This window comes from Pyrus communis, chromosome 6 (genome assembly GCF_041283825.1).
Source record: "Pyrus communis isolate YQ-2024b chromosome 6, ASM4128382v1, whole genome shotgun sequence".
NCBI lineage: Eukaryota > Viridiplantae > Streptophyta > Magnoliopsida > Rosales > Rosaceae > Pyrus > Pyrus communis.
Window position 1 is genome coordinate 19809916 of NC_142570.1, and position 15077 is coordinate 19824992.

Here is a 15077-nt window from a genome sequence, read left to right on the forward strand (position 1 = left end):
TTATGAGCTATAATATATCTGAACACAATCATACTCACTACCATCACTATCATCAACATGTACTCACCTCAAGCTTACCTGGGCGTCCGCAGCGTCATTTAGCACTTCAAAGCATTCACAATAGTTAGGTTCAGGTAATATCCATATGAATATGCAATGATGCAATCTAAACCCCAAACATTTCATGATATTCCCAAAATATATAATACGGTGTAACATGTAAAATCAATAGCACCCTACTTCCAAACAATTTACTTTTGAGAGTAATCATCAGTGATAAGCCCAATTAGACACTAGTTAAATTAACTATCATTACTTACCTTTCCTTACTTCAATTTCTTGATTCTTCACGCATTGATTTATGATCAACATTTAATCACCAAATCATAAAGCTAAATCTCAAACTTCCCACCAATGTCCCTCACATTGCTCAATTCACTAAACAAGGCTATTGTCTCAATTATTTAATATCATTTATTATATGGCTGCATCTAATGTCTTGTTAGACTGCCTACGTACCCTAAACAGGGATCAAGCCATTCGTAGTTCGCAATGATTAATTGTAGGTAACAAGCATAGATCACTTTAGAAGTGTTTGTGGAACTATCAATTATATGCCTATGAAAGAAAAAGACCCACTCACCTGGAGTCCACGCTATGATTATCTTGCACGCACATCGAGACATCACGATCTATCGTCGTCTGCCACAAAGTCCAAAAGTGGACAAAAGATTGTCAATTTTGCCCACGAAGCCGGCAGGTGCCTAAAGCTTCATGGTGTCGATTCGTCGTCTACGATGGTCCAACGGGGTCAAGGTTGGTTGGGTTTTGCTCCTAGGAGGATGGGCTACAAAGCCCAAGTGGTGGCATCGGCCATTGCTTTGCCGATTTGTCGGAAAATCAAAAAGGGTGGCCGGAGCACCGTGAGAACCGTCAACTTGCGTGGCCTCAAACTACCACATACCGTGGTTAATCAAGGTGGTTCTTGGGTGGGTTTTGTAGAGGAGAATGAGAGCTTCAAGATGGTGGTGGTGGCGTCGAAAAACTCCACCGGAGTTGGCCGGAATCGGCCTTGGAAAATGGGTAGTCGCGACTGGAAAAACCCACGGGAAAGGTGGGAGCTTTCTTTTTTTTTTTTCTTTTCTTTTTTTTTTTTTTTTTTTTTTTTTTTTTTCTGATTTCTCATTGGTCCTCCATCCTTTTTAATTTGATTGGTCCCTTTTTCTCTTTACTTAAGGCTGATTAGTTAGCCTTCCCACAAGGTGAGAGTTCAAATAATTTAACTACCTTTAAATAACCAACTTCAAACATCCATAATTATATCCTTATAATTCGGACTCGCAAACGGCTTTTGCCTATGCGTTTGTAGTGGCAAGTATTACGAGGATATGCTAAAAGAATAAGTCATACGTCACTCTAACCGGTGATCAACGGAAGTCAAAATCCTTGCCTCTAGGGCATTTTCGTAAATTCACGCTTCTAAAATTAATAAAAATGTAAAATTTGGGACTGGTTGTCACATAGATAGTTTAAACGCGATGATTAATTTCAAAGTATGCATGCATAAAGTCATAAGCAAATTGATATGAAACTACATATTCATGCAAAGGCTCGTGGCCCTACTCTAGCAAAAGAAAAATTAATTACGCAATAATCATAATTAAAATCAAAAGAAATATTGTTGAGAAGAAAAGAATGGAAACACCTTGTAATTGAAATCTGCAATTCGCCAAGCCTATGCTAAGTTCTCTCTAAATGTCGCGTAGAAAAAAATCCCATGGCATGGCTTGGTACTTATAAATTGCTTCTTATCATAATCCTCCTAAATAAGTTCTTTTAGAAAATTAGGAAACAAAATAACAAAAGGATAGCTTAAAATCACAATCCTAATCTAACTAGGCAATCTACCCGGTAAGTAATTATTCACGTTTATGGACCAAACTAGATCCAAAATTGGCCCAAAAGGTCTTGTTTTAAAGGTCAAGCTTTTCCCTACAACTTTGTAGAAGGAACCATCTCCAGAAAACACCGTATCTAAAAAATCACAATTAAACTTGAAACATCAATCTGCTAGCACTGCGCATTGGACCTTAATTTGCCATGATCACATGCCTTGGAATTAAAATATGAAACTTTGACACAAACAATTTTGAAAGATTTGCAAACCCGCTTCATTACTCCAAAATTCATCTGTTTGATCATTTTTTGCTCAGATTAGATTCACATGTCCTACAATAAAAATATAACCTAAAGAATCAAAATTATTACAAAATAACCAATAAATTAATACTAAAATTGAAGTAAAAATATAAATTACTATCAACACATTATTGGTCCACCCAATAAATAAGTGAACGCTGAATACAAAAGCCTCACTTGACATAATAACCTTATGGGCCATGGCCTATTGAAAGTTATTGTATTGGGCTTAGGACTTCGAGTCGGATTTTTTTTTACGTGTACTGTTTCACATCGGCATATGTCATTTCATAACACTTGAGTCAAATACGTAACAACTCATATGCTTATTTTGATACATAAAAGAAGTTAAGGTTCACATTAAAACTTTTTGTCAAATACATTACTTTTCCGACGTGAGAAGACACCCGACATCCTTGCACAGGGTAAAGGACCTGGCTTCTTTGCCCTTCCACTTCTCATAGATTCTCATCCTCTTCTATTTTATACGGTCACGGTTAAATCATGTTAATATTTTATATTGATTTTTTATAAAAATAATATGACAAAAAATAATAGTAATAGAAAATATTAACATAATTTAACCGTAACTGCACAAATAAAAGAAAATGAGAATGTATAAGAAATAAAAGGGCAGAGAAGCCAAGTCCCTTCCACAATGGACCGAAAAGCTGTATATAAAATAAAATATAGAAATCAGACTCTTATGACAAAATTCCCGAGTTAATTGGGATCCAGAGTGCAGTACTGTGTTTAAGTGATGTGGCCTTCCACTGCTGCCCTGTCTCTTCATCATAATGCGAATGGTCCAGGCCTTTAAAAACAATTGTCCGACCTAGTTTCCTGGCTTATAATATATGAATTCACACGGCACGTAGCTCACCTGTGTAAGTCTTATTTCATAAATTAACCATGATCTGATATAAACTAACCATCTGGTCTGGAGAATGGACCATCTTATAAATCTCAATTCTCAACCACTAAAGTATTTGAAATGTTCACCATGTTTCAACTTTTTCCGCAATATCACAAAATCATAGCACTAGTTCACACCACCATCATAAGTCAATGTATATGATGACCAAATGTTGATACCAGACTTACAATTTTTACCTTGCAATTCTACGTCGGTGTCAGACTGTCATTGTTAGAGTAATGTATGTAGCACAATTTTTTTTTTAAATGATTTTCACACGCTCTTTTTATCTCTATATACAATCTTCTCTATTTGTGGTATTTGAATAATATAAATTAAAGGATAATCTAATGACAGAAATTAATATAAGTCTGCAAAAAGAAAAATGAAACATGGAATCAAAAGAGACAAATTAAAGGAAAATCAAATGAAAGAAAATCATACCCTTTCATTTTTTTTGTGGTCGTCATCTGAGAAGGTGCATAGAGTTCTGGTGTTTACACTTGCTCATGTGACTACACCACCTCCTTTTCCTTGTCTGCCGAATCTGGCAGTGTTGTTTGTGTTATCCCCACAAGCTTCTTCTATTTGGTGGTCATGTTTGTTGAGATGTTGTCTGTCAGCAAATGAGATCCATTATCTTTCCATCTCTGAGGTGCTGGTTAGGGGTATGGTTGGTGGTGAAGTTTCGAGATCGTCGGGGGAGCTCCGGCGAATTCGAAGAAGATGCTGGAAGAAGGTGTATAGGGTTAGGTGTCTGTATTCCAAAACTTTGTTTGGGATTTTGGTTTACTTTTGAGGTGCATCATTTTGTTTAAGTGAATAGTGTGTCTGGACCTCTAAAAATGTATTTGCTTGTTTTGTTAATGAAGTTTCCTTTGATCCAAATAAAAAAAAAAGAAAAAAAAAGAAAAAAAAAAACCTTAGTTGCACTAATGCCCAAGGATTGAAATGATGGACATTAAACTACGCTTAAACGCTAAACCCTATTGTTGTTGTAATTCCTCAAATTTGTCTCATTATATCGATACCAACTTGATTTGATGTCCATAATGTCGATATTATCTCATATAACAACAACAATAGTCTCAAGATAATTTAGATACGACAAAAATAAAGTATCAATATGTTGTCGATATTGTCAATTCACTGTAATAGTTGTATTATTTGAGAATATTTGTTACAATAATAGTGTTATTTGAGATACTTTCTCCCCAAAATTCAATAATTATAGGATAATTTATGTATACACATGTTATAATTTAAACCAACAAATTATAATTATCAAGAACTTCAGATCCCAACTAGTAAATGGCTAGAAGCCTGAAATGTTGGTAACTTTCACATTCTGGATCCTTATGAATTCGTTCACATTCCACTTTTGGTGATTGACTACTGGATCATCTGATCTGATGAATTCCATATAACATGTTCTATTTACTGCCAAACTATCAACCAAAATAGACTAGAGCAAGACAAAATTGCATCTAAGTGTATGGTTTATCAATTAAGAATTTTTTTTCCCTAGAAGGTGTGCGTGTAGTTTGAGTGTATTAAATATTTTTTTACGAGGCAAAACTACTCTAGTGTAGAGGAGGAATATTCAAACTTTAGTGCATAGGAATATATATATATATATATATATAAAAGTGCATGTGTATAAAAATTCTTCTTTTTTTTTTTTTTTGGCCGAAGAAACATTCCATTAATGTAAGGGAAATTACAATTTGTGAAAAAAGGGCCTGCATCCAAACAAAATACAAAGTCTTACATAAAACAAAGCTTGACATAAAAGATAAAACAGACCCAAGTAAAGTAGAGCACCAACCCAAAACACAAAGGGAGGCCCATACATCATTAGGCCCGTAGGCAGCAAAAGCAGAAAAGCAACATAAACCCTAATCTTCAGCATCCAAAAGATCGCCGCTACTTCCACCGTGGAAAAATCCTTCGCCCTAAAAGAAAAAGAGAACTCAAACCATAAACTAGATCTGAGAGTATTGTGCAAAATCCGTTCACAAAGAAACAAAGCCTCCACATCCACACCTGCGAGGAAGGTCACAAAACGGAACAGGAGGAGGGGGAGGGCAAAGGGGGTGTGTAAAACACCCTTGTTCCGAAGTGAATCGTTCCACACTTCGTCCAAATTTTCTGGCAAGCTAGTTCAGCAGTGGGCTGGGAGGGTTGGGTCTTATGTTAAGATAGAGCCCAAAACTCCAAGATCTAAATCATGATTATGGGTTGGAAAATAAGAGTTGGAGCAAGAGGAAGGACGAAAAAATGGGTGCAAAGATGAGGGGAAAAGGGGGAGGCAATGAGTAGCTTATGGGTGAGAAGTAGGGAGAAATCTGAGACAAGGGTATTGAATTATAAATACATGGCACCCTACATTATTAAGGGTATGCAAAACCATTGAATAAAACCTTGTTCATTGTTTTTAGTTTCCTGCGAGTTTCTACTTTTATAATCTTTTGTGATTCTCTAGTTCTTTATGGTACTCAAAGCCCTATAAGTCCAACAACAGAAGATAATTTTTTTTTTTCTACCCATCATGTCCCAGATTAACCCCCCCCCCCCCCCCCCCACCTACAGTCCCTACTGCAAATATGTCTTCTTACATGACTACTATTGTGAACATCAAACTAGATAGGACTAACTATTTGTTGTGGTTAGCCCAGATTCTAGTCGTGATCTTATGGGCTATGTCGATGGCATCATCCTAAAATTTAATTAAACAACAAAAATAGAAAAATCTTCTACCCCAACAACACTTGTGAGATTTCTACTGTTGGGTTTCTCTGCACATACTCAGAATGATCTATTCCACCAAAAAAAATTCTTTACCAGAGGTGGCCAACAGGGTCGACAAACCCAAATCCAAACAACCTGGTTGTACCCACTCTTCTCCAGTTGATCTTTAACTCTTCATATTCACCCTGTACACGAAGACAAATAACTTAGTCTATTATCATGGGAAACTAATTAACAACATATTTGATAGCAACGTCTTGCAGGCATGCATTTGATCATTTAATATAAAACAAAATGTTGAGAAATTCCAAAACTTCTACATTATATTCTCTCATATATGTAGCCTAAAATTGGAGACTTTGTACAAGGTGTTATGCTTAACAACTTTTTCAAAAAGTGTTTGGTACATTTACAACAAAAAAATTGTTTTAAAACATTACCAAAACATGTCCTATTTCTCTAAACTAAGAAAAATATACACTATGAACAAGTAGTGTAATAACCTCTCCAAAATATGTGATCCTCCAAATCATGAGATAAAGAAAGTGCAGCTACCAAACCTTTTCCCTAAACATGGAGAAAGACTTAAATGGAACGGGTTGACTGCCACTTACACATGGAATTGTATTATTGAACAGCATGCGACAGTGAACCTGCTCAATGTAAGTTACTCACAATGAACCATATCCTCTTGGAGCCACATTGGCCCCATTATTAAGCAACAGATCCGACACTTCTTGAAGATTAAAAAAACAACAGGCACAATGAAAGTCTTTTCAAATCCCATGGCAACAATTCAATAAACATTGACAGATGAAATAAAAAAAATACAGAGGTCATCCCAAGCATGAAAGCAATTCCACAAACACAGACACATAAACACAAGAACAAGAGCTAAAGAAGAAAGTAACCATTCTTCGAACAACGAAACGAGATATTTCAAATTTTTTGCAAGACACAAAGAAACTAAATAGGTGTTCCCCTGCATTTCTATAAACTGATGATATTTGTGTTTTCACATAATGCTCTTACAGATTCTATAAGTTCTACTTGAAAAATACTCTACTCCCATCCCCATGTTAACTTTAAAAGACAAATGTGTACTTGTGGAAATTTTAAGTTTGTTTGAATGTATTTTTCATAGATTGATTGAATGTACAAGAAGGGATATATAATGAGGTAGAAGGTTACAAGCAACCCTACCTTGGCAAATCCTACTAACCTGGTAAACCTTAAAGTTGTCACTTCTTAAATTAAGGGAGTGCAGCAAGTAGCTAGCACACAACTATCAACAAGTCATCTAGATGTCAATCTTCCTCAAATTAAGGGATTAGACTTACTAGAGAATCCCATGGAAAGAGGAAACATAAAATCTGGCAGCATCAGTCACCCCATATCATTTAATATCCATATGCAACATCAATATGCAGCATTAGTCACCCCATATCATCTAATATCCATATGCAGTATCAATATGCAGTATCAGTCATATGCAGCATTAGTTATCCCATATCGTCTAATAGTACTAATTAGCCAACATAAATCATGCTCTATGTGCTAAGTGCTCTCATAAATATCATTTTACATTTCAAGAACATACCATCAGACTCTTCCCTAACAAAGTTCATCAACTGGTCAATCTCTCTCACTTCAATAGCACTTGAATAAGAAGATTCTGGTTGGTCCCACACTAAGAGAAAAACCTACTCCATAACAATGCAAAAGAAACCTCAAGGCAATGCACCTAATATCAAGTAAGGACCTGTATATATAGTACTTCTTAAAAATTAAATTTGCATTGTGCTGATATTTCAAAAATTTGTTCATCATAACTTGTAAACATAGATAGAGTATCATTATTAACTTAACTAAAAGGCAAATCGATTCAAGAACTACTAAATATATGACCCTGTATCGCGGAACCCGCTTTGATTGATTCATCCTTAATACCATCTGGCAAAGGCCATCCCAAGCATGAAAGTAATTCCACAAACACAAACACAAACACATAAACACAAGAACAAGACCTAAATTATCAAATGTAGGAGAAAACAAGAGAGACCCATTTGGGAAAACAGTGAATAACATAGACCCATTTAAGCAAAATTTCAAATTTTCACAGTTGAGACAAATTTACAAGAGAGAAATCAAGAAAAGTGCAGTAATTTCAAGAGAAAAGGAAAGATTTGAGTACCTTTTGAGAAGAAATAGGGAGAAATGATAGATGAGAAACTAGGTCTCAAAGAAAGTAGAGTACGAGAGCAAGCAACTGAGGTTTAAGGAAGACGAAAGCGCGATGCAGTCATGGCTACCAACAATCCGTCATCGGCAAAGTTGAGAAACTAAGAGATGAAATGGGGGTGGAAATAGAATAGATGAGTTCTAATTGGGGCTTTGTTTTTATGTTTTTTTTTTTTTTTTTTTAATTTTTCCCTCTGCCTTTAGTAAAACAAATGGTGATGAATTGACTTTTCTCACATACCTAGGTCACCTAATCTTAGGTTATGTGAAGAACCCAATCTTTTCATCACCCAGTGAAAACAATAGGGTGGCAAAATTTGGCTCCAAAAAATTTGTGAGGAATTTAGGCTTCCTAAGTGACGAACAACATTCCAAAATTGTTTTGCATCCCACAGTAGTATGTATGTGACGCTTTTTTTTTTAATTCCTCACCTATTATACTAAAATGTGATGAATTTATAGGCGTCACATAAAATGTTGTCACCTAATCCATGTTTTCTTGTAGTGTTTGCAAGATTAGTAGTGTAAAAATTAGAAATCCATAATTAATCTCATTAAGTCTCAAATTTTAGTGCTCACAAATATACAAATCAAGTGATAGTATAACATATAAGCACGGATATCGTCCAACAGTGATTAAATTGATTTTAAAAGTCTTACTAGCTAAACTGAGACAAATTATAATTGAAAAGTTTTAATGGAAAAGATATGAGATCTTGAATTAAACTAAAAATTAAATAAAACATGCGATTAAATGCATGGAAATAAGACATTGAAAACATAAGAAAACAAGACTAAGCTCATCTGAGTTTACCGTAACCAATTATACTTAATCTCGTTTATATGTCATGAACAAGTAATTCCCTAGTATTGATGATCGAGTTTTCTTAAATTCTTCAATGGTCATGGTATTTGGTTGCATCAAAAGTATCCTTGATATGAACCCTCTATAACATCTAGAAGAATTTAAATAAGTAAGAATACATTAAGCTCTATGGAAATCGTTTACCACACAAAACCTAATTTGTAGACATCTATAAATAGGAATTCATAGTATTGTTTCCACGAAGCTAAAACCCAAGTTAAGTATGACATCTACTCTAACTTGCATCAAATGAATTCAATAAAACCTATACAGTGATCAATCTTCTATATAAAAATAAGCGCATTACGAATAGTAAAAGATACTCAATAAGAATAAAAAATTTGATAATGATAATACCAAAAGAAAATTAAATATTCATGATCAGGCTACATCTTTGCGGATAAAAACTTGATAATAACAATGCCCAAAAAAAAACAATTGAATGTAGATGATCAGGCTACATTGTAGCCCTAGCAAAGAAAAACCTAGAAAATCCTTGTTGTGCCGCAATCCTTGTAAAAAACTAGTGTCTATTTGGTGGCTGACTAATCTCACAAGGAGAAAGAATCTTCTTAAGAGCCTTCGAAAGCCTAACCAAGTACAGGGTTGGGATTGCTTAAATTTTTTAAAAACCAGTTACAAAAAAAATTTGGGGTCTAAAATGTGTTTGATAAATGTAAAAATTATTGTTTTTTTTTTTTTTTTGGCAAAATTTTGGTCAAAATAATCAGAAAAGTAGACGTGGTAAAACTTTGCTTCTCAAAACCTGCTTTTTTCAAAAGAGGTGGAGTGAACAATGGAGTTTAATAATGACAACCCTTTCTCCTCTCCCTTCTCCGTTTCTCCTTCTCAATGTTATTTCCCTTCATCACATCAAGACTTGAACCTAAAGACTATCAGAGACCTTCTCGTCCTTCAAATCGACAGTTGGGAGGTTCAGATTTCGGACATAGGACTTCGACGGTGGCCTTTCAAATTGAAGGCTGGTGTCGGCGAGGTTTGTGTTTCGGAGATAAGATCTCGTCGAGGCTGCCGTCAATAAGTATGTCTTGAATCTAACGAGATTCAGGAGTTGTAGGTTTGCTGAGAATCTATTGTAATTGCTGAGAGATAGGGAGAGTGTGTGGTGGTTGGCCTTGATGGTTAAAGAAATGCTAAGAGGACTCTCTTAAAACTAATTATATCTTGTGTGACTACTTTTTTTTAACAAACCAACAACACTTTTCTAGTCATGTCCTTTATGGTCAATGTACACAATCACCACACTTCTACATAAAAGTTGATCAAATCACTTTGACACTGCTTTGTAACTCACAACAGTTTTACAAAACAAATTTACCAAATACAAATTTGCTCTATTTCACAACTGATTATTCTCATAGCATAGCAAAAGTTTTCATTAAAGCACAGAAATACCAAAACTTAGAATCCCTAACCTAAATGACTTAGGTCTTATTAAAAACAAAAAGAAACGTAAAATAATAACATACTAGTAATTAGATCTCCCCTAGAATAACTTGGACAGCTTTCCCATTCTATCAAATTTCGATCCTCTCCAATCCTTTGCATTGCTTCAACACATCATCAATATTTTGCCATGTTGTTTGGACTCGGATCGTCAAATCCCTTTGCACGTGGAAATTACTCTAGGCACCGCAAAATCTCGTTTTTTCTTCTTTTATGTGTAACTTCGATATCGGATGCCTAGAAATTAAAACAATGAAATTTAGTGTATTTAACTCATTCGCAACTCCAAAATTGATGAGAAATATTCATTGAAAATATATTAAAATATAGACACATTAATCAATTTCAAAATTTTCTGTGCTTTGCAGTTTCAATATTTCTGCACTTCTACAAGATCAATTTTAAAATTCTTGCAATTATGTAAGATTAGTTTCAAACTTTCTTCACTTCTACAAGAACAGTTTCAAAATTCCAGCATTTATGCAAGATCAGTTGTAAAATTTAGCATTCTACAAGATTAGTTTCAAAATTCATGCCCTTCTAAAAGATCAATTTCCAAATTTCAACATTTCTGCAAAATCAGTTTCAAAATTCATTCATCCAAATCAACAAAACCTCAAAATCAAATAATTTTAGAAAATATTATGATCAAAAACCAAAAATAAAAAATCCCAATGGTTCTCATAAAAAAAATAAAAAAAAAACTCATAAATTTAGAGAACAAAACGAATAAGAAAAGGACGAGAAAAAAGTATGAAGAGAAGTAGGAGTGAGAGAGGGATGATGAAGGAGGAGAGAAAAAAGAGAAAGAGAAGGGAAAAAGAAGATAGAAACTATGGTAGACAATTTTCGCCGTCTTCAGTCTTGACGAGTTTTCTATATATAGAAAAGCTTACCAATATTTGATAGAGATTGTGGTATTTATAAGAGGATGTGGCCAACCTAGGAGTTAAAGTTTTTCCCTGCACATGGTGGCATCTTATTGGTCAAGGTATGTCATCCGTTGGATGAATGAGGTAAGAATATTCTCAAGATATTAATTAGGAGATAATATCTTGGGATAATGGTGGAAGTATCCCTAACTAGTTGAAATAGGAATTACTTACTCGATAGAGATGATTTTCAGTTGGGCATGTATTAAAAATATGATTAATTACTAAATCCTGCAATTAATACTTTTGACTTTTCCTTGCCACAAGCTGGGGAGCTTTAAGCAGTCGTAATCCATTGCTTGAACTTTTAGGGATGCTGAGCTGCGCGTGAGGACGCTTAAGAACCCTACCCATTTAATGAGGGCAATCTTGTCTTTCTTGAGTAAAAGTCCATGTGTTGCCTTGTGGATTTTTTGGATTATTTTTTGCTCCACAAAAACCTATCTTCAAACATAGAGGGGTTAAAATTGTAAATGTCAATGCAATCAAATACTTTCAAAAAATGCTAAAATAAAAAACTAAAAATCTAAAATCCCAATCATGCATAGAAAAGAAAAAACTCATAAATGTAGGGAACAATATGAAAAAGAGAGGAGGAGAGAGATAAGTATGAATAAGAAATAGAAGAGAAGGACAAAGAAGGAAGAGGAGAGCAAGAAAGAAAGAGAGTGACACGGGTAGAAGGACAAGGAGGAGATAGAGAAGCACGAAGAAGAGAGGAGAAATAAAGAAACAATACAAATAAGGAGATGGATACCTATTTTTCAATTACAGAGGAGAAAAATTGTAAATGCAAAAATAATTAAAAAAAAAAAACAACCATGACATTATCTGCCACATAGGTATGTTTTGTTCTTCTATTAAATAAATTTAAAAAAAAATTCTCTCCCCAAAATATAGTCTTAATTTGACTTTATGTGTAATTTCTTCTAGCTTGTACATTAAAAATAGGTACATCTTATATAAAAAAATAAAAAAAAAGTTAGTATATTTTACATATAACAAATTGGTATATTTTAATGAAAAATGGGTACATTATAGATATATGAATGGTACATTATAAATAAATTATGGAGGCCAACCAATGAAAAGCAAATCTTTGAATGGCCCACCTCCTTGAGTATTCTAAAGTTACAATCAATACAAATACAATAAGCACACGTAAATGCCCTACTCTTTCCCAATTAAGTTCTTCAATAAGACATAGGGGAGAGGGCCAAAGATACAAATCCACTATAAAAGATCGCATAATGATGGAAAAATTAAATTTATAGATTAAATTTACAAATTAAATGATGTATAACTAATAAGAATGAGCATATTTATCAACGCTTAAGTAATGATCAAATCATCAACTTTCATATAATTTAGTTCATAAATTTAATCTCCCTAACATTACAGTAAAAGATATGCCAAAGCATAGATCATTCAAACATCAACATGGGGCTAGACAAAGTTAGTAACAATGTACTCTTTGAAAAATACTCCTCACCTTACTGGGGCAACGTGATGGAAAAAAAAATATTACAGTAAAAGATATGCCAAAGCATAGATCATTCAAACATCAACATGGGGCTAGACAAAGTTAGTAACAATGTACTCTTTGAAAAATACTCCTCGCCTTACTGGCGCAACGTGATGGAAAAAAAAATAAACAATGTTATTTGTAAAGAATATGTTCATTCGAACTCAATTCCAAAAAAATATAAACCCAATATCACGTGCTATTGATAATATAACTTAACTCTACAAGCCTTAATAATGCAAATAAGAATAGAATTAAACAAATAACATAATAATGAAAACAGGCTTAAATCTTAAACACTAAGAAATCGTTACAACGATAGAATTTAACTGAAAAGGTCTTATACAACAACATGGTAGTAAGTCTGATGCACATCGTGGTTCTATTTGAAATGACTTGTCATGGGTTTCAAATGGGACATCAGAGTCTTAATCTGCAAAACTTTGTTCTTTGTCTTTCGGCTCAATTTTTAATTACCTCGTCATTTAATCTGAATTACTTATATTTTATGAATGATTTTTTCTTATTAATAAATTAAAATCTGACGCGTATATAGAAATGATTGATTGTACGTAAAAGAAATGACTGGTTCTGGTAAAGAGTGGAACAGTGTTCCCACTCTTTGTGCTTTGGTCCACTGCTTTAATTATATATACACACACACATGCATATCTTTTCTCATGTGTAAGCACCGTAAGAGAAGACCACATACCCCTATTTTAAGCTTTCTCTACCACATTCTTCTTCATTTTCTTTTTCTTTTTTCTTCTTCTACCCACTTAACCATGGAAGAAGAACAATTCAATTTTATAGACTGTGAGGCTCAAACCACATCTTCTTCTTACTCAAATTCTACCACCTCTCAATCACAAAAGTTTAGCAAGAGATCATCATCATCAAATCAACTAGAACTACTTGTTGGTCATCAAAAAGCTGCTACTACATTGACTACAAATGATGATGATGATGATGATCAAATTAGTAAGAAGAAAGCAAAGATTAAAAAAAGGATTAATGGTGATGGGAGGCAGCAGAGGCATCCTCATCAACCAACGTATAGGGGAGTGAGAATGCGTCATTGGGGCAAATGGGTCTCAGAAATCCGAGAGCCAAGAAAGAAGTCACGAATTTGGCTTGGAACTTTTCCCATCCCCGAAATGGCCGCTCGAGCGCACGATGTCGCCGCTCTGACGATCAAAGGCAGCTCTGCTGTTCTCAACTTCCCTGAGCTAGCTCAAGAGCTTCCTATTCCGGCTTCTGCCTCGCCAAAGGACATCCAAGCTGCTGCTGCTAAGGCAGCTGCTCTTACCTTCCCAAGCAGCAGCCTTGAACAGGAAGCGGAAGTTGAGACAGAGCTGATGAGCCAAGCTGTTCACGACAGTAGTCCTCATGATTCATCATCAACTTCACCATCAACCAATTACAATGATGACATGTTGTTTGACCTCCCTGATCTGCTTTTAGATGTTGGGCATCACAGTGATCATGGATTTATTTTCTCTGTGCCATGGCTTGATGAAGAGCCTGAGTTCTTGTGGGAGTGACTCAGATGTCAGAACCAATGGGGCAAAAGCATTCACTGAAGAATTGAAGAAAGCAGCAGCTTAATTGGCAAGCTTTGTTTAAAAGTTGATATATGTTGCTTGTTTTTGCTGGTGCTCCAATATCCAAATAGCTACTCGAATCAAGATGCTCAACTTTTCAGTTTCCACAGGTTTGGTTTGGGATTATGTTGCCAAAGGTTCAGCTTGATTAATTAATTTACCACTGTAAGGTAAGGAATATTAGCCATGCCTGCTAGATTTTGTTAAAAAAAACCTGAATAATGTACCCTTTTAATTAATTTGTCATAATTTCGCTGTAAATATATATTGAGATAAATAACAATGTTCATGCGTATAGGAGCTTGTCATAATTCCAAGTACACTGAAAACTTCTCTATTTTCAGTTGGTGCACTTGATAAATTTGACTCTAAATTTTCAATTTTTCCACTGGAAAATTTGGACAACATTGTTATAAAACTTCAAGGGAATGTATAGAGCACTGTTCTAAAAATCCCAGCCTAGCGCCGCCTAGTCCCCGCCTAGGCACTAGGCGGCTGGCCACTGCCCGATTAATGCCGAGGTGTTTGAAAATTACGAAAGGGCCCCTAGACTAGCTAAGGCACCCGCTTAGATCGC

The 15077-nt window shown here is 34.8% G+C and overlaps 1 protein-coding gene across 1 annotated transcript; it reads left to right on the forward strand.

Annotated features, from left to right (window-relative positions):
- Nucleotides 1-13568: 13568 nt before the first annotated feature.
- Nucleotides 13569-14795, forward strand: LOC137711609 (ethylene-responsive transcription factor ERF038-like). The gene has a single exon (XM_068450866.2). The coding sequence runs from the start codon at nucleotides 13577-13579 to the stop codon at nucleotides 14438-14440; it is 864 nt and encodes a 287-aa protein (XP_068306967.2). The 5' UTR covers nucleotides 13569-13576; the 3' UTR covers nucleotides 14441-14795.
- The last annotated feature ends 282 nt before the right edge of the window (nucleotides 14796-15077 follow it).